Source organism: Lotus japonicus, chromosome 6 (genome assembly GCF_012489685.1).
Source record: "Lotus japonicus ecotype B-129 chromosome 6, LjGifu_v1.2".
Classification (NCBI taxonomy): domain Eukaryota; kingdom Viridiplantae; phylum Streptophyta; class Magnoliopsida; order Fabales; family Fabaceae; genus Lotus; species Lotus japonicus.
This window is the reverse complement of record NC_080046.1, coordinates 64,838,969-64,859,166: the sequence shown is the minus strand read 5'-3', so window position 1 is coordinate 64,859,166 and position 20,198 is coordinate 64,838,969. Positions and strand designations below refer to the sequence as shown.

At 37.3% G+C, this 20,198-nt stretch overlaps 4 protein-coding genes across 8 annotated transcripts; all 4 read right to left on the bottom strand.

Moving 5' to 3' along the window:
• Positions 1-649: 649 nt before the first annotated feature.
• LOC130723620 (splicing factor U2af large subunit B-like) lies at positions 650-8,489 on the bottom strand. 2 transcript variants are annotated; one of them, XM_057574729.1, is made up of 19 exons: positions 8,427-8,466; positions 8,245-8,333; positions 7,534-7,697; positions 7,280-7,390; positions 6,900-6,961; positions 6,011-6,087; positions 5,883-5,927; positions 5,737-5,796; positions 5,176-5,236; positions 4,616-4,728; positions 3,451-3,566; positions 3,252-3,350; positions 3,034-3,109; positions 2,794-2,882; positions 2,010-2,073; positions 1,828-1,926; positions 1,539-1,620; positions 1,129-1,196; positions 650-979 (listed from the first exon to the last, which is right to left on the bottom strand). In XM_057574729.1, the coding sequence occupies exons 2-19, from the start codon at positions 8,302-8,304 to the stop codon at positions 842-844; spliced, it is 1,584 nt and encodes a 527-aa protein (XP_057430712.1). In that variant the 5' UTR covers positions 8,305-8,333; positions 8,427-8,466; the 3' UTR covers positions 650-841. The 2 variants fall into 2 exon arrangements, with proteins under 2 accessions (XP_057430712.1, XP_057430711.1); XM_057574728.1 differs by having other exon boundaries at positions 8,245-8,489.
• A 778-nt stretch (positions 8,490-9,267) lies between these two features.
• Positions 9,268-15,579, bottom strand: LOC130722682 (uncharacterized). Of its 4 annotated transcripts, none has more exons than XM_057573498.1 (10): positions 15,329-15,579; positions 14,615-14,822; positions 14,361-14,471; positions 13,983-14,044; positions 12,923-13,621; positions 11,812-12,337; positions 11,431-11,630; positions 11,316-11,347; positions 10,246-11,232; positions 9,268-10,136 (listed from the first exon to the last, which is right to left on the bottom strand). In XM_057573498.1, exons 2-10 carry the CDS (start codon positions 14,740-14,742, stop codon positions 10,107-10,109), a joined length of 2,775 nt encoding a protein of 924 aa, XP_057429481.1. In that variant the 5' UTR covers positions 14,743-14,822; positions 15,329-15,579; the 3' UTR covers positions 9,268-10,106. The 4 variants fall into 4 exon arrangements, with proteins under 4 accessions (XP_057429481.1, XP_057429482.1, XP_057429479.1 ...); XM_057573499.1 differs by having other exon boundaries at positions 14,615-14,812; XM_057573496.1 differs by having other exon boundaries at positions 14,615-14,778.
• Positions 15,580-15,893: 314 nt separating this feature from the next.
• On the bottom strand, positions 15,894-17,443 carry LOC130726059 (uncharacterized). The gene has a single exon (XM_057577278.1). It carries the CDS (start codon positions 17,236-17,238, stop codon positions 16,228-16,230), a length of 1,011 nt encoding a protein of 336 aa, XP_057433261.1. The 5' UTR covers positions 17,239-17,443; the 3' UTR covers positions 15,894-16,227.
• A 511-nt stretch (positions 17,444-17,954) lies between these two features.
• LOC130722614 (acetolactate synthase 1, chloroplastic-like) lies at positions 17,955-20,198 on the bottom strand. Its single transcript, XM_057573408.1, has one exon. The coding sequence runs from the start codon at positions 20,133-20,135 to the stop codon at positions 18,165-18,167; it is 1,971 nt and encodes a 656-aa protein (XP_057429391.1). The 5' UTR covers positions 20,136-20,198; the 3' UTR covers positions 17,955-18,164.

The window sequence follows — 20,198 nt, the reverse complement described above, 5'->3', positions numbered from 1 at the left end:
TATGAATGTTTCTTCCTTAGCTAGTTCAGTTTGAGTGGAAGAGAACCCTCTGGAGTTGTCTTTTTTTTGGGGCTGAGTTTGTATTTACATTCCAACTTAACCTCAAGTCAATGAAGCCAAGAGACTCCTTTCACACCCTTAGAGCATCTCTAATGGTAGGAACTTATTTTGGGATTTAACTCATTTTTTATGGGCCCAGATTACCACATAGGATTTAAGACACTCATAAGGTCTCAATGCATATTTCACTCTAATGGTTAAGATCTTATTTTACTTTTGACGGGACCCACGGTACCCAATATATTTATATTATTTATTTATCTCCCTATTTTTCACTTTGGTTATAATATTGAAGGAGAGAGAAAAAAAATAATATTTTATTTAAGATCCCAGATTTGAGAGTACCTGAGCTGAGGCACGGATCTTAACAAAAGCTAAGATCTCATGCCACATAGGATAACTCCAATAGTGGGATCTAATAAGATCCGAATCTTATTTTAAGATCCCAAAATAAAAACTCCATTGGAGATGCTTTTAGTTGATAAATTAAAGAATAGCCTAAATTAAAGGCGCTTCTAATGAAAAATTATGTATCACGATAAATTGAAATATAAGTATTTTTTTATGAATATAACAGAAATCCCAACACTAGAAAAAAATTTAAGTTGTTTTTTTCATGAAGGCAATGATACGTCAATGACAATAGAATCGACATATAAATTTACCAGAAATAATATTACCGATTATATCTAATAAACTGTAGAGTTACACTCAAAACTTGGAGTCACGAAAAGTGAACTACGGACTTTACATATAGATGATGATTCCCTATTACATTTGATTATAAATCAAACTCCATATTATGAAACTTTTCTTCTGGATAATAATAAGCAGTCACCATATTGCCACCAAATTTTCTACCATTCAGCGCACTTTTGGCCGCGAAAGAAGCAGCTGTATCAGAGTATTCCAAGAAAACCTGCAGGAGAAAACAACACATTCAAACAACTGAGTTTGAATCATTCCTACCACATGAATTGACACACTGAAAAGGTGGAGCTACATGTCTATCATAGCAACTGACGCGACTCGGGAGAACTCAAATGCACCGTAAAGTGAACTACATACCTTTCCAATGCCGGGAGTTTGCTCTCCACTGGGATTTGGACGAGGAATAACAACATTCATCAAGGTCCCTAAGAAGAAGTCAAACCAAGTAGAAGAAAAAAAATCAAACAGAAGCCCAAAGACCTTTGTGGACATGCCAAAATAACCCTTCTAAAACTTAATATATAATTTCTAGTTCTTTCCATCCCTTTGAACAGTCTTGGAAGTTAATTCCCAAGCATGGTTTTCCAAAACTTAAACGAGTTTAAAAAGATCTTCAGGCAGGCAAAGGTTTAGTGTTGCCTGAACATCTAATTATATCTCTAAATAGATTGAACTTACTCCTTAAACTAGAGAAAATGAAACATACTATAATGACTTAAATGGACAGCTTTAAGCAGATTACACAACATATTACGCAACAAGCATACCAAATTTGCCGCATTCATCCCGCATGTCCTCCACTATTTCTTCATACTCCTCATTATCCATCAATTCATCAGTTGTAATGGCCTTTAAAGAAAACCAGGCAAAAGAGGTGAAGGGAAAGACTACAAGTATCACTTGAGACAAATTGTTAACAAACATAGTAAATTATGACATAGTGGAAACAAGTAGAGGGAGGAAAAAGAAATAGAAAGCCAATCACCTAAGAAAAGCTATGCATCAAGTATTTTGATTAATAAATAAAATTATGAAAGTAGTAGAAAGTAGAATCACCTCAGTCAAACATAAAACTTTGGTGGCGCTTTCATCAATTGTTGTTGGCACTCTTTCAACTCCTGGGATATTTAACCCGACCACTTCTAAAGCTACTTTCTGTCAATTGAACATATATAATCATGAGCAAAAGTAAATGTAAAAGTAGTAGAAAAATAGAAGGTGAAATTAGTGTGCTTCACCTGCATAGTTATATTCTGTTGAGCCTGTGCAAAGATGTGTTCCTGCTCTGTTTTAGAATGTCCACTGCCCAAGTACATTACAATGAATTTAATACACAAAAAGAGGTAAAAATATAAACAATTGAAGATTTCATATTTTAAACAATACAAATGCATTGAAGAATATCAGAACAATGTTTAAAAGATTCATCTAAATCCCTTTCAACTTCCTTGTTCCAACACAAAAAGCAGAAAATAATAGAGGATCTACCCCAAAAGGCCAAAACACCAAAGCACAGGCGATTGAAGGTTATCGAAACCAATATACAGAAGCTTGGCAGCATATATAAAATGTTCTATTCCATATATCTAAGGTAAGTATGATTAATCAGCAATCAGGATATTAAGGGGTTTAGAAATTAGAGATTTAATGCAATAATTCTTATCTATCAAATTAGAGTTTCCTATTTTGAAAAATACTATTTAAGGATTTTTAAAATAGTAAACTTTAAACTGCCGGAGGTTTGCCAATTAAAAAGGACTCATTGACTGATAAATTATTCAGTTAAAGTCTCAGTAAACTACTTCCTCATTGATCCTTTCTTCTCAATTGAAATTTCTCCCTTCTATTTCTCCATGAGTCACAGATCCATGTTCATATTTTATAGCATTTGAAAATATTGAAGGAAGGAAAGTTGAAGTTCTGTATGCCATGAAGTAACACAGTAACATCAAAAAATAATATAAGGCAATGGATAAAATCAAAGTTCAAGCATATAATACTTATTTCAGTAAAAAGACCAACCTGACAGTAGCACGCCTTACAGTCAATGTTTTGTCGCCCATTTTAAGGCCATTGAGAGAGGCACAAGCCATGTCTGTTACCGCTGGATCCTAACAAGATTGTTCCCAGAAAATAAATTTTGAGAAAGATATTAAACAAGCTTCATACTTTGTTAGAAAGTTACCATACTTAAAAGAAGTAACAGTTGAAAAGTAATAGCATCATGAACATCTACAGATTATACATTACATCTTCCTTCACCTGATAGATGCAGAAACCATATCCTTTAGAATTTCCAGTTTCTTTATCCCTAACTAGATCAAAAGACCGGAGAGGGCTGCAATGGGTCAAAGGCCACCACAGCATGAACAAGTCAGGTTTGTGTTTGTAAAGAAAATCTCAATCCATAGGTATCAATTGCATGTCAAAATAAAATTTTAGAGTAGACAAAAAACCAAATAAATGCATGATAACATTACCCAAAAGCTTGGAGCAATTCTCTAATTTGTTCTTCAGCAAAGTAGTATGGCAGCCCACCCACAAAGATGCGATCAAGTCCGTCAGTTCCACCAATTGTACTGGAACAAATCCAGATTGGTTAAAACAGAACTGGCTCGAATACTATGTAAAATCCATATAAAATGTAGAGATAGGCATCAAACCAAACTGTAAGCTTACCCTCCAGACAATCCAACGGCAGATAAGTTAAGGTATGGACTTGGCTGGCAAGGACCTAGAGCTGCAGCTAATGTAGGGTTATAGTCTGTAGGCCTACGAACCCTCACAGAAACACCCTGAGATATCACCGCAGGAAACGTGTCAATATGTAGTTTTCTCTCAAATAATAAATTCAATAGAAATTACCAAGCATTTAATTGCCTAAGTGAACTCGCAATCCATTTCTACAGAGCGGAGAAAGGTTATGCAGGTGGGTGTTTATTTTCAGTTGCTGGTCAGAGCCATGGGGATGGATAGAAAGATGAAGGTGTCGGTTGGCCTTGGCCGGAGATGGAGAGACAGGTGGATAGGTAGAGAATACCTAAAGAGAACTCTCTCTAAGTCCCTCGGGGAAGCTCGATGCGGGTCTTTGCGCCCACCCTCTTAGACTCCGGTTGATGTTCCTTCTCCAGTTTCAATTAAGACAAACTCGTTTAGGGAAATGCATTCTTCCAGGCGGAACCCCATTCCTTGTCCTCTAGTCAATTAATTAAACAAATAAGATTCAAAGAAGAAGATGAAAGGGTGGGAATTTATTATTGAGCTACGCAGAGGGATTTCCCAGCCGAGAGGGCAGTCACATATAATTTAGTTCATGGGCTGACACTTACGAGGAGAAAAAACTCTGGCACTAGACGAGAGAAGGGGGAATCTGACTTGGAGGCTGACAAGAGCACATTCTAGAAAAGTCAGAGGAACAAACAGGCTACATGAAGCATCAGATTGAGAATGCACTAGATAATAGCCTCTTACAAAGGTAAAGAACTTATGGTTATGTTATGTGAAATGCTTACTTTACCAGCAAGCAATCTTCAACTGTAAAAAACTAAAAACCACATCCATGGGCATATATGAAAAATAAAAATCAAAGAAAAAAAATTGTGAAAAAGTGCACGGAAATGTATCAGCCTATCAGGTATCCCTAGCTCTAGGATGCACTCCACTCCCAAACCAACTGCAGATGGCAATTTCCATATTGACCAAGCATTCAGCTATAATTTATGAAGGAAAATAAAATCATGGACTGCATGACAAGTAACATGCTCATAATCCCTTCTATCATTTATCTCATATTAATGTAACACTTTACGATGTCATTTTAAGAGATTAACATGCCAGTACTTGCCTCAAATACTATCCCATCTAATGACATTGCATTACTAGCTTCTTCAACAGTCCTCATTTCCAGAAATGCAAATTTCTTCTCATGATTGATGTAGACATTGACAACAGAATCACCTATTAATCAGAAAATTTTGAATAAACAGTACAACCAAGCAATCTTGGAAATAAATAAATAAATAAGAACATTTTATGCGTGTGTGTGTGTGTTGCCACTTGCCACAAGCATAAGACTCACACTTATACTGTGCAATGGCTCTTTAAAGACAATTTCCTTTTGAATATTTTATCAACATGTTGAACTATAAGAAAACATGTAGTCAAATTCAAATTTGCATAACATAAAACTATTTGGTAATGAAACCTGTATAGTGCAGTTTACTTTAAATTTAAAACACAATGTCAACATGAACATGATTACTAATAATTCAAACATTGAATTTTAAAGAAACAACGTTCTATAAAAAGTTATTGAGCCTTAAACCCTAAAAAGGTATTGAGTATAGTGCGTCAACTCATATACAGGTGCATCGAATCACAAATAAATTATCATGCATACAGCACCTGCTCCAGCAGAATTTCCCCCAATAGCAGTCATGACATGGCTGAAGAATGTTGCAATTGACTGTAACAAAAAAAAAAAAAGAACCTCAAAACAATTCCAAAAAAACAAGGAAACAATTCCAAGAGTATGAGAGTTGCAATCTAACCCAATTTTGTTAATGGAATGCACATAGCACAGCATAGTAAGCTATATTCATTGGATTATTAATTACTCTTATACAATACAACACCCCCACCCCCCAGCATAACAAAAATAGAAGTAAAAACATAAATAATGCAGCTAGCACAAAGGATTATCAAATATTTTTCTTGGACTGTGAATAAGCTCAAACTTTCCCTTGAAAGGGTCTTTTCTGGCAAGAGTTCATTTTAGAAAACTAGCATAATTAACTTTGAATCTTTTTGACACAATATATTGTCTTAATATAATTGCAACATATTACTTATCCTTCTAAAGTAGGTAAACCTGTTCACATAGAACTATAAAGCAATACTTCTAAGCGTCATCAATCATTTAAAAATAGTTTAGATCTTATGTGGGAGTGCATCCATATAGAGAACCTGCTCATTAGTCAAAGGAGGAAGCCCACCAATGTACACTCTCCGTGCGTGCCTTGTAGCCTTTAAAACAAGAAATTAGAAACTGTCATAAAGACATATAAGCCTAGAAACACACAATGCCACAAATGAATCAGGAGTTGCACAACCTGCTGTGTCATAGGCTGAACTTGCATTAAGGAAAGTGCTCCTATCTGTGACAAATTAAACCATCTAGTTTTTATACGATTAAAATAACAGAAAATCTGATGTCGTGATACTTATGACAAACTAGCACCTGGGGCTGCGATATCCCAAACAGTGAGAAGTTTTGTGCAGTTCCTTGATTTAAATGATTAATACCCAGTGTTTGACCTGCATTATTAACTTCTAAGAAAACAACAGTATATAGAAGATAATTGGTACAGAAAAATATTGCGTGGTTTAGAAGGTCGTCACTAGCTCAAACAATAAGACTAGCCTACAGGCATCCATTTCGGAATAAATAAAGCCAAAATGAAAGAGAATATATCATACCTAATATATAGAATGAATAATATAAAAATTTAGAAATGAGTTTGATCACGGCATATAGGCAACTTTTGCCACTTGAGAGTGAAAGGTCCAGCTACAGAATGTATAGGCCATCCATTGAATATGCAACAGGGTGTACGCTGACAGGTAGGTTGGTAGGACATGCAGCCCAACATTGCCTTCTTACCCAACCATAAAAACAAGCCAGAAACAAAACCACACACAACAGCCAAACAACACAAGAATGATTCTTAGTTTCAAAAGTAAATTTATCACACCTTATAAATATATAGACAATATCAACAAAAACACTCAAACTAATGCAAGAACTATTGCAGACTGAATACGCAGACAAAAATTAAGTTTGCATACATAATCTGAAGAGGAGTCTGTAAATGTAATCTAAGGTTGTGTTTGGAAGACTTCATTTGAGTTTATCTTAGAGCATAAGCACTTATGCAAGTGTTTGGGTAAGTTTGTGGAAAAAACCTCTGACCTATATATAAGCTCTTAGTTTATTTTCATAAGCTTTTGAGATTAGCTTATGAATAAGCACTTGTCAAAGAAGCTTATGAATAAACGCATATGTGATGAGTGCTTATTGCCATACTCTTTACCCAAACGCAACCTGAATGAAGAGGTTAAGTACAAACCTGAAACAGCAGATGTGCCATCTGCAGAAGGAGGTGCCATGTCAAAGCCAGAGATCCTTTTGCTGCAAACCAAAATAGAAGTAAGTCGGATCCCTCCATTTAGGGAGCTTTAAAACACCGGGATACCATTTTTATTTGCAGAAAAATGTACACAAGAATGACCACAAACTTTTTCGAAGTAAGTTGTTTTCAATTTATGTCTGTTTCACCTTTGAACAGATGGAAGCACAGGTGAGTCAATCAATTATTACTAAGCCTAAAATGCCACTATATATTTTAATTGTGCTAAAAATGAGATGAAAAGTGAGGCTAAATCAATAGGCTCAGAAACCAAACAAGCTATCCCTAAAGAACAACGGAGAAAATTGAAGTCCAAATACCTTTCTGAACGAGAAGGCGATCTGGATGGTGATCTAGATTCTCCCCGGGATCTCTTAGAATGTGCTTCATATTTGTGCCTTCTCTCACCATCTTTAACACGGTCATTATGCCTACAATTAACAGAAGGAACATACGCACCCAGTAAATAAAATGATAAATAGATAAAAGCTGCACATAGAGAATGCTAAACAATAAACTTCTTTAGAAAAAACCTAACTAGAATAGAGGAGAACATGATATTAAATGGTCTAACCTATCATAATCACGGCTGCGGTGACGATTATAACTGTTATATCTGTCCCTTCCATTGAACCCTCCATCCTTGTAGTCTCTGTGATGGCGGTCATGAAAATCTCTCCTCTCCCCATCTTGCTTCCTCATCCTCGTACTCTCACGACCAGATCCATGAGAATTTGACTGAGGTAGTAATTTAAAAACATCGTCATCTCATCTGACCAACACTTAAAGAGACACAAGCCAAAAAAATAAACCAAAAAGCAAACAAACAGTACACAATACAAATTTTAATCTCATTGAACTGCACAATATACAAGACATCACATTATGACATTTTATTCATATAGCCGATCTCACCTAGTACGATAAAAACTCGTTGTTATTGTTAAAGGAAATATTCGCGAAAATATAGAGTGAACAAGCAATCTAATCACTGTGATATGTGATTAAAACACATCTAAGTAAAATAACATCCGGGAGTATCACATCATATGACATGGACCCAGTAAGAAAGTTGTCTCATTTGAGCTGGTTTATGAACAATTACTACCTTAAACTCTGCTAATGGGGCAAAAATTCATGTTTGAGATCAATGAAACAAAACCAGACAAAAGGGGCATCCTTAAATTTCCCAAAATAATTTGCAAAACATCATCAAGCAAAACAAAAACCTAAATCAGAAAAAAAATGCTTCAAAGTAGAGAAATAAATTGTTTGAGAAATGCACCTTATCGGGGGAAGATTTTGAAGAACCACGATGGAAGGTATGATTTTCGACGTCAGACATTGGAATGGAATTTGAAACCCCAAATTCGTCTGCAAAGTATGTATAGTTGAGTGTATGAAACCGAAATCGAAATCGAAGAAGCGTTAATTAATCATTCAATTGCAATTTGCAACCCAACCAACCAGCTTTGAGTCCAAAATCACGAAATTGAAATCACTATTTGGACTTGGAGTATAGAAATTCAATAACAAATCCATATAATATAGGTTTACTTCAATTTTACTTTTCCTTTTTTAATTGCTACTGTTATAAACTATTAGTTCAATTTTCAATTTTAAATATACAATAAATGTTTTGAAACAAAAAATAATAATTTATTACTATTATTATTTCCTCCAAATAAGAATGTGATAATAACATATCTCTGACGAAAAAGAAACTTACTAAGATCAATTAGTTGGGTGAAAAAAATAAAACTCAGATTCACCTATCAAAATTCATGCTTGATCAAACATTGTACATTAAAGAACTAATCCACTTTTAAAGGGAATTATCATCATCATAATCATGGTTACCTACTAATTAATACTAATTTCATCCCTAAATAGAAGCAAGACTTTTCACACAAGGTATAGCTTGACATATATCAGCAATCCCTTGTCCCCCAACATCAATACTAACATGATGAATCTCACCGCTCTCAACATTTTATGATTTCAGCATATCATTTTCACAAGAAGCTCATTCCCCTTCCAAAACGTCAATGGAGTACAAGGAGCGAGATTTAGAGCCCTCAATTTGGTCCAAGATTGAAAACGGCTCCATCCATCACCCAAATGTCCAAGTTGCCATCATACTTACCCAATGTACTAATAATCTATAACCAATATTATTAAAATCTTTCAACATAAGGTCTGTTGTCATCATACTTACCCAATGTATTTATTTTTTTTGGTTATTATATATGTTTAATTTAGATAGTTTTTTTGTTCATGAGATTTTTTTTTAGATAAGTCAAAAATGTGATAAGAAACCCAAAGGTATACTTCAACCCATAAGCAATTTACAAAGAACAAGATAGGAAAAAGAAATATAACAAAGATAATGGGCTTTGCCCCCTTTAGTATCAAAAAAAAAGATAACAAAGATAACAAGTCCACCAAAAATGCTAGGCCCAACAGACCAGTTATCAAACAATAGGGGAAGCTATGTAGAAGTGTCTTATCCACTTGAGAAAGACCAGATGTTGATTAGTTTGGTTACTTTGAAGGGAAAGAAAATTATTGCAGCTGCCTGGCCTGACCCTCGAACTGTATGGAAGGCTGTTTTCTATCTTTGAAGGGCCCTATCATAGTTTTTCCCCTGTTTCCTATCTGTTCTGTTTTCCATTCGCTCCCATCCATTTTGCTGTTTTATTTTCTACAGTTCTGTTATCTTTCTGTTTCTTCATGTACTTATTATTTTTGTGTAAGGGTTGGCACCCCTTGTGCCTCTTTCTTATACATCATTTCATTGCTTATCAAAAAAAAAATCAAACAATAGGGGAGACTGTCTTCCAAAAAAAAAAAGGAGCTGATAGCTTACTATTATACAAAACCAGTATCAAGATAAATTTGACACAGCAAATCAGTAACTAGTCCTGCCATCACCCTCAGTTATCACGTCCTGGAAGGTACCATTACTTGGAATCATGGGCAAAACATGCTCTTGGTGTGGTATAATGACATCAAGAAGGTAGGGGCCAGGAGTATCCAGCATTTTCTGAATTGCTGCTCAAAGGTCTTGTTTCTTCGTCACACGAGCTGCTGGTATACCACAAGCATCTGCAAACTTCAACATGTTTGGGAATATTTAGTGACATATCAAGATTTGCCATATTTAGTGACATATCCCTGCAAATAAAAGATATTTCTGTCAAATGGAGAACAAATCACAACCAAACAACAATGTCCATGCACTTTCATTGACAAATTACAATATTTCTATAAATAGGATACCTACCGTGACCAGCTTTGCAATTTTCCCCCGACATGAAGTCACATAGTGCTTAGCAGTATCTACAGAGGTCGGAATCTGGTGAGGCTCCAAGGTGCTAATGACCTTGTCAACTGATTTTTTAACTATCAGATTATGCGAGTCCTTGCTGAGACGGCCCTCATGCCAAGATGGTTTCAACAACTCTTTTACGAGATCAACAAGAGCCGCACGAAAATTTCTCAGTTCCCTTGTTTCTTTCTGCATACTTCCATTCGCTTGAAAGTCAACATCCATTTCATGAATTTTCTTATCCATTTCTACTCTTCTCTTTTTGTGACTTGATCCTTCACCATGATGTCTAGTATCATGCTCAGCCCTTCCTTTCTCTGGTTTCATAACATCTTTGACACCAAAGGTATGTTGTCCCATGCCTATTTTACCATTTTGGTAGTTCTCATAAGTTCCTGATGTTATCTCTGTTTCAGTTGCAAGACAATCTTTTTCACGAGGAACACAACTTTTGTTGGGCTCATTTTCATAAAATCTATTATGAGAAGACACTGAGCTTTTGTCCTCATTAAGATCAGACATATGTTTCCCAACTACAGCAGCGTATGTTCGTACCTGTGATGAAGCTGGTCCTTCAGTTAAAATGGTGGCTTTCAAAGACCCATCTCCTATATTAAGTATCTCAATTCTGTCTCGGACAGGGCCATAAAGATCTCTAGGGATGGATGCATTCATAGAAGTAATAAAAAAGGATGGTTGAAATGGTACGGAAGGCTCCCAATCATAAGAACGGATTTTAGATTTATATCCAGAGGAATGTGATGAAACCCTAGATGAACCAACAAAAGGCTCTGCACGGGATGAATATGAGGAAAGGTTTGGGCTGATATATTTGTTTGATGCATTAAAGGCAAATCTGTTCTCCGGAAACAAGTTGTCTCTTGGCAGAAACTTCTGATTTTCATGAGATCGATGCCAACTTAGACTTGCTTCTTCCTCATTCTGCATACTCATTTCAAAAGCAATTCAGAAGAATGCAAAATATGCTTTCATTTTAAAGCAGTAAATGGAATTTCAGTACTAACCATTCTTGATGTGTGAACATTGTCCTTAACACCTGTTAAAGGACAAATAGCACTATTAGAAACATGTTTACAGAGAAAATTCCTGAACAGGTTGACCAAAAGTTATTTGGTATACCTTCTTCCAAGCTTAAGCCTCGCATCTGATGTGCATCAACAAAGTCTACCTCGGCCTCCCGATCAGTATTATTCACAACCTCCTTTATATGAAGAAAGGTACAAGAACTACCCCTGATGCACCATCCTTTAGCAAAAAAATCACATATACGTTTGTTTCCATCTTTAATCTCAGCACGGGGAGACAGACTTATAGTCCTCCTGTCAGGAGTTAATCAATTAATGCTAATGACAGGAACTTTATAAGAAGCAACTTAAACAAATTGTTAAAGGGCAAAAAGTTACTTATGAAAGAGACGACATGCTGTGTAAATTAAAGTTTGGCCATCTTATAAGTAAACAGAAAAACATAAAAGGACATACTGAACAACAATGACCAAACCTTGATGTCATTTGTTTCACATCAATTCTTGACTCCATCTCTGACTGCAAAACTTTGTTCTTAGAATTCTGATCACCATCAGCATCCTCAACAAAGCAATGGCTTGGTGGAAGACCAATAACATCATCTTTTTCAGCATCACAAGATGACTTGATAGTCCTAGAATCTATGTCCTCAACACCGTATAAGTAAGCTTTACTATTGCTACCTGGTTCACCGCACACTCTGAGGGTTTTCCCCTGTATAAGTGATCCAGCATTTTTAACATCGATATCCAATCCTTGACTGTTGCCATGTTCAGCAGAAATCAGGTTTTCTCTTGATTTTGATTGACTAGAAATTTCAAGATTTGGGTGAAACTCCCCCTTTTTCAGCGTTGGCGTCTCATATGAAGGAACAGATGCTTTAAGCATGGCATTATTCTCTCCCATGTGATGGTTAGTAGATGGTGCCATTACTTCAAGGTTTTCAGCGGCAGACGAAACTGACCCCAAGTTCTTCTCTTTCCCCATAAGTTGACTCGAACCTACAATGAAGATAAAAGCGGAATCAAGAAATTGGAAAAATAAAAAAATGCTCATCTCTAAATCATTTCCTAATGACAATAGAGAGGTTTATATTACCTCCAACGAAACAAGTTATAGAAAACTGGACAAGGAGCAATATCAAATCAAAGCAGCAGACTAGTTAATCTGTAGTATTAGGCACAAAAATCAGCAAGTATGGTTATGCTAAGAGACTACCAAGAGAGGCGGCCAAGGTGCAAAAAATGGATCCAATGAAAGACAGTTCAATCCAAGAGAAAAAAGAAAATGCAAAAAACTCAACGCAGAATTCAGTAACATATGAAACATTCAGTTTCTCGGAGATTGCTCCCTGGTTTTTACTTTTCCTAACTTTCTCACATTTCCCCCACTATCATTTATCATCTCGACCATACAATATAAAATCCTATATGTAGACACGCGATAACAACATAAACTCAACAATAATCAAAAAGTAGGCCAAACCTAGAGGACAGTGAGCAAATGCAGTATCAAAATACCAAATTTATTAGGGAAAACAATTGTGTGACAGGAAAAAATCATAATTAGTTTATGAACTGAAAAACCTTTGCCATCATTGTTGCCATTAGGTAGAGAATCTGGCACTGCCCCATTGTCCTCCTGTTTCACCTGAACTGCTTCAGGTAGAGAATCTGGCACTGCCCCATTGTCCTCCTGTTTCACCTCAACTGTTTCAGGTAGAGCATCTGGCACTGCCCAATTGTCCTCCTGTTTCACCTCAACTGCTACTTCAGGTAGAGAATCCGGCACAGCCCCTTTGTCATCAATGATGGCATCAGGTAGAGAATTGGGCACTGCCCCTTTGCCCTCCTGTTCCACCTCTGCTGCTTCTTCTTCCTCTTCCTCTTCCTCTTCCTCTTCCTCTTCCTCTTCCTCTTCCTCTTCCTCTTCCTCTACCTCTTCCTCTTCCTCTTCCTCTTCCTCTTCCTCTTCCACTTCCACCTCCACCTCCACCTCCTCTTCCTCTTCCTCTTCCTCTTCCTCTTCCTCTTCCTCTTCCTCTTCCACCTCTTCTTCCAATTCCTCCTCCTCTTCCACTTCCACTTCCTCCTCCACTTCCACTTCCTCCTCCTCATCCACTTCCTCCTCCTCTTCCACCTCCTCTACCTCCTCCTCCTCCACCTCCTCTACCTCCTCCTCGACTTCCTCCTGCTCGACTTCCTCCTCCTTGATTTCTTCCTCTTCCACTTCCTCCTCCTCTTCCTCTTCCTCTTCTTCAACTTCGACCTCTTCTTCTTCTTCTTCTATCAACAAAAACACTTAAATTAATGCAAGAACTATTGCAGACTGAATACGCAGACAAAAATGAAGTTTGCATACATAATCTGAAGAGGAGTCCGTAAATGTAATATACTAAGGTTGTGTTTGGAAGACTTCATTCGAGTTTATCTTATAGCATAAGCCCTTATGCAAGTGTTTGGGTAAGTTTGTGGAAAATAGCCTCTGACCTATATATAAGCTCTTAGTTTGTTTTCATAAGCTTTTGAGATTAGCTTATAAATAAGCACTTGCCAAATAAGCTTATGAATAAATGCATACGTGATAAGTGCTTATTGCCATACTCTTTACCCAAACGCAACCTGAATGAAGAGGTTAAGTAAAAACCTGAAACAGTAGATGTGCCATCTGCAGAAGGAGGTGCCATGTCAAAGCCAGAGATCCTTTTGCTGCAAACCAAAATAGAAGTAAGTTGGATCCCTCCATTTAGGGAGCTTTAAAACATCGGGATGCCACTTTTATTTGTAGAAAAATGTACACAAGAATGACCACAAAATTTTTCGAAGTAAGTTGTTTTCAATTTATGTCTGTTTCACCTTTGAACAGATGGAAGCACAGGTGAGTCAATCAATTATTACTAAGCCTAAAATGCCACTATATATTTTAATTGTGCTAAATGAGATGAAAAGTGAGGCTAAATCAATAGGTTTAGAAATCAAACAAGCTATCCCTAAAGAACAACGAAGAAAATTGAAGTCCAAATACCTCTCTGAACGAGAAGGGGATCTGGATGGGGATCTAGATTCTCCCCGGGATCTCTTAGAATGTGTTTCATATTTGTGCCTTCTTTCACCATCTTTAACACGGTCATTATGCCTACAATTAACAGAAGGAACATACGTACCCAGTAAATAAAATGATAAATAGATAAAAGCTGCACATAGAGAAGTGCTAACCCATAAACTTTTTAGAAAAAATCTAACTAGAATAGAGGAGAACATAATGTTAAATAGTCTAACCTATCATAATCACGGCTGCGATGACGATTATAACTGTTATATCTGTCCCTTCCGTTAAAGCCTCCATCCTTGTAGTCTCTGTGATGGCGGTCATGAAAATCTCTCCTCTCTCCATCTTGCTTCCTCATCCTCGTACTCTCACGACCAGATCCATGAGAATTTGACTGAGGTAGTAATTTAAAAACATCGTCATCTCATCTGACCAACACTTAAAGAGACACAAGCCAAAAAAATAAACCAAAAAGCAAACAAACAGTACACAATACAAATTTTAATCTCATTGAACTGCACAATATACAAGACATCACATTATGACATTTTATTCATATAGCCGATCTCACCTAGTACGATAAAAACTCGTTGTTATTGTTAAAGGAAATATTCGCGAAAATATAGAGTGAACAAGCAATCTAATCACTGTGATATGTGATTAAAACACATCTAAGTAAAATAACATCCGGGAGTATCACATCATATGACATGGACCCAGTAAGAAAGTTGTCTCATTTGAGCTGGTTTATGAACAATTACTACCTTAAACTCTGCTAATGGGGCAAAAATTCATGTTTGAGATCAATGAAACAAAACCAGACAAAAGGGGCATCCTTAAATTTCCCAAAATAATTTGCAAAACATTCATCAAGCAAAACAAAAACCTAAATCAGAAAAAAAAAATGCTTCAAAGTAGAGAAATAAATTATTTGAGAAATGCACCTTATCGGGGGAAGATTTTGAAGAACCACGATGGAAGGTATGATTTTCGACGTCAGACATTGGAATGGAATTTGAAACCCCAAATTCGTCTGCAAAGTATGTATAGTTGAGTGTATGAAATCGAAGAAGCGTTAATTAATCATTCAATTGCAATTTGCAACCAGTTTTGAGTCCAAAATCACGAAATTGAAAACCCTATTTGGACTTGGAGTATAGAAATTCAATAACAAATCCATGTAAATCAGGGTTTTGTAAAATATATATATATATATATATATATATATATATATATAAATCAGGGTTTACTTCAATTTTTCTTTTCCTTTCTTAATTGCCTTGCCACTAGAATAAACTATTAGTTCAATTTTCAATTTTAAATATACAAATTTTTTGAAATATTGAAAGAACAAATTTATTAACTATTTTTTATTTGCTCTGCCTCTGAATAAGGTGTTGTTATTTGCTCCAAATAAGAATGACATATTAACTACATATTCCGAAATTTGCATAAAGAAATGAACAATGCTATATGGTACGACAAAACAGGTACGAATGATGCACGAGAGTCATTTAGTGGCGGTTTTAAACCGCCACAAAATTACAACTGTCAAAAAAAAAAGTTACGGTTTCTGGCGGTTTAAAACCGCCAGAAAGTGCTTCGTGCGTGGTGCACGAGGCCCAAAGTCGTGCCCCACAGCATTTTCCTAAAGAAATAACATATTTGTGACCAAAATGAAACTTATTAAGAGCAATTAGTTGGGTGAAAAAAATAAAACTCAGATTCATCTATCAAAATTCATGCTTGATCAAACATTGTACATTGAAGAATTAATCCACTTTTAAAGCGAATTAGCATCATCATAATCATGGTTAGCTACTAACTAATACTAATTTCATCCCTAAATTGAAGCAAGACTCTTCACACAAGGTATAGCTTGACATATATCAGCAATCCCTTGTCCTCCAACATCAGTACTAACATGATGAATCTCACCACTCTCAACATCATAGGATTTCAGCATATCAAACATTTTCACAAGAAGCTCCTTACCCTTCCAAAACGTCAATGGAGTACAAGGAGCAAGATTTAGAGTCCTCAATTTGGTCCAAGAAGTACAACTATTGAAAACGGCTCCATCAATCACCCAAATGTCTAAGTTGTCATTGTTGGAATGACGATCATCGCGGCAAACCAATGATACAAAGCCATTCAAAACGCCCAAATATCTTCCACTTTCGCTACCAATATCAGCGCGTTTCGGCAAATGTACCTTGCGGAAATACCCTCCTCCCACATCCAATGCAACAACTACTGGACTTGAGTCTTGAAGCTTAGCCCACCAAAAATAAAACCCATCGAAATGCATAGCGAAACAAGAAGCTTCAAAATCACAACAATATGGATTGGCACTATCAATTATTCTCCATGATTTAGTACTCAAGCAATATTCCTCAACAATGTACTTCTTGCAGCGACATTCAAGGTAACTAATCCACATTCTCACAACCTTGTAATCATCAATTTTGTAATAATCATGTCCCATTCCAACTCCTAGCACCATGCCATCTTTTACTTCCGTGACCAAATTGGAAATTGGAAGAAACTTAACATCCCTTGTTGTTGGGTTGCATAGAGCAATTTCCCTTCCACAGTGAAAATCTGAGTATAGGCACACTAAGCCATTGCTGCAAGAATTGGAAACCATGTTGTACGATATAGTCTCCTTGTTTGGCATTGCTATTGGGATTTGTTCAAGAGAAAAGCTTGGTTCTTTTTCCTCGGTGCTTGACAAAGAAAAGAGCTTGTGGATGAAAGGGGCTAACACAAGACGAAGAAGCAAGTGATGATGGTGGTGCTTCTGCTTCATAGAACGTGAGAGATGGTTTGAAGTGGATTCTTGATTCTTCATTACTGCCTATGTTTTTTCCTGTTCTAATTTCTAAACAGACACGTGAAGAGAGAATCATGAGTGAAAATAATGTCTTAAAGAACATGTTTTAATTCGGGAAGAAATCTCTGATTGATGTTATTATGGCAATAATTACAATATTCTATTTTACACTTGTATCCAATTAATGATATTAGTGAAGTGAAGTATCTTGACTGTCATAATGATGATTAGAGGGAATTGTCTATTTTTTTATTCTAAAGATCTGAAGTTGATTTGATGAAAAATAAATAAAGATACTCAATCAATTATCCTCGTGTACTGTTGAATTTATACAATTTCATATTTTTTTTTCATGGATTCGTTTTGATAATAGATTAGCTAACTTAAATATATAGTACTAGAAAAACTAAATACACTTAATTTATTAATTTTCTTATTGTAAGTATTGTTCATATTTCACGTTCAAATAAAAATATTGTTCATAGGTCTGTTCTATTTTCATGATCATTTTTTAATTTTTATAATCACTCAGTAAATATTGAGCATAAATCATAGTTTAGGTTACGAGAGGGAAACAGCATAATTCGTAGTATTTTTGTATAAATTTATCCTCTTCTTCACTTTAAATGAATTATTATTAAAATTGACTTATATTAAAGTTTTCAATCAGGTAGCTTACATTGTTGTCTTGAAGTTGAGTAGAAGTATAAATACGACCTAAAGAGACAGTGAACTCAGCGAGATGAGTCTTATACATTTAAAATGACCATAAGATCCTATACCGAAAGGACATCATCATATAACCACACAAGAGGTAGAGAGTAAAATCAGTTTCAGTGACAAAATGATTTCACTGTCTTATTTGCCAACACTAATACAAAAACTAGGAGATGATAGCTTACTATTATACAAAACCAGTATCAAGATAAATTTGGCTCAGCAAATCAGTAACTTCTCCTGCCATCACCCTCAGTTATCACGTCCTGAAAGGTACCATTACTTGGAATCATGGGTAAAACATGCTCTTGGTGCGGTACAATGACATCGAGAAGGTAGGGGCCAGGAGTATCGAGCATTTTCTGAATTGCTGCTCTAAGGTCTTGTTTCTTCGTCACACGAGCTGCTGGTATACCACAAGCATCTGCAAACTTCAACATGTTTGGGAATACTTCTTTCTCATTGGATGGGTCTCCCAAATAAGTGTGAGCTCTGTTAGATTTATAGAAGCGATCCTCCCACTGAACAACCATACCCAAGTGTTGATTGTTCAACAACAATATCTTAACAGGGAGATTCTCCACTTTTATAGTGGCCAGCTCCTGAACATTCATCATAAAACTTCCATCACCATCGATGTCAACCACAACATCACCGGGGTTAGCCACAGCAGCTCCCATAGCAGCAGGCAATCCAAACCCCATCGCACCAAGACCACTGGATGTTAACCACTGTCTGGGTCTCTTGTACTTGTAAAATTGAGCAGCCCACATCTGGTGCTGCCCGACCCCAGTACTAATTATAGCATTTCCATTGGTGAGCTCATCAAGAACCTGTATGGCATACTGTGGAGGAATAGCTTCCTCAAATGTCTTGAATTGCAATGGAAACCTGAGCTTCTGCTCATTCAGCTCTTCTCTCCAAGCTCTAAAATCAAGTTTACCCTTGACTCCCCTGCTCTCCAAGATACGATTAATTCCTTTCAAAGCCAACTTCAAATCCGCGCAGACCGACACATGGGGCTGCTTGTTCTTCCCAATCTCAGCAGAATCAATGTCAATGTGAACAATCTTAGCCCGGCTAGCAAAAGCCTCGAGCTTCCCCGTGACACGATCATCGAACCGCACCCCAAAGGCAAGCAAAAGATCACTCTTGTCCACAGCATAATTAGCATATACAGTTCCATGCATACCAAGCATTTGGAGAGAATTCTCATCAGCAGTGGGGTATGCACCTAGACCCATCAAAGTACTAGCAACAGGAACCCCGGTAAGCTCAACGAAACGCCTCAATTCCTCACTAGAATTCAAACTACCACCCCCAGCATAGAGAACAGGTTTCTTACATTCCAAAAGCAACCTCACAACCTGCTCTAAGAGTGCATCAGAGGGTGACCTAGGTAACCTAGCCATATACCCAGGTAGCTTAATAGGTTGATCCCAATTTGGAACAGCAAGCTGTTGCTGAATATCTTTAGGTATATCAATCAACACAGGACCAGGTCTACCTGAAGTTGCTAAGAAGAAAGCCTCATTCACAATCCTAGGGATATCATCTATATCTAGAACAAGGTAATTGTGCTTGGTGATGGAACGTGTTACCTCGACGATGGGGGTTTCCTGAAAAGCATCGGTGCCGATCATGCGGCGGGGGACTTGGCCGGTGATGGCGATGAGGGGGACGCTGTCAAGCAAGGCATCGGCGAGGCCACTGACGAGGTTGGTGGCGCCGGGGCCGGAGGTGGCGATGCAGACACCAGGAAGGCCGGAGGAGCGAGCGTAGCCTTCGGCGGCGAAGATTCCACCCTGCTCATGGCGGGGGAGGACGTTGCGGATGGTGGAGGAGCGTGTCAGGGCCTGGTGGATCTCCATCGACGCGCCGCCGGGGTAGGCGAATACATCTGTCACGCCTTGGCGCTCTAAGGCTTCGACGAGGATGTCAGCACCCTTGCGGGGCTCGTCGAGGGAAAATCGGGAGGTGAAATTTTCAGTTGCGACGGCGGTGGAGGCTGAGGCGGCGGTGGGGGTGGGATTTGAGAGGGAAGCGGAGATTTGAAGAGAACGGCATCGGGAATGAGGAGAGGAGTTGTTTGGGTATGAGGGAAATGGGATGGTGAATTTGAGAACGTGATTCTGGGGACGTGAAGACGGTGAAGGCACGGTGGTGAACGCGAGTTTTGCAGCTGGAGCCGCCGCCATTTCGAGTTGCAGGCACAGACGTTTCAAATCACAGGTCCTGAACCTTAAACTTCTATTGTTTTA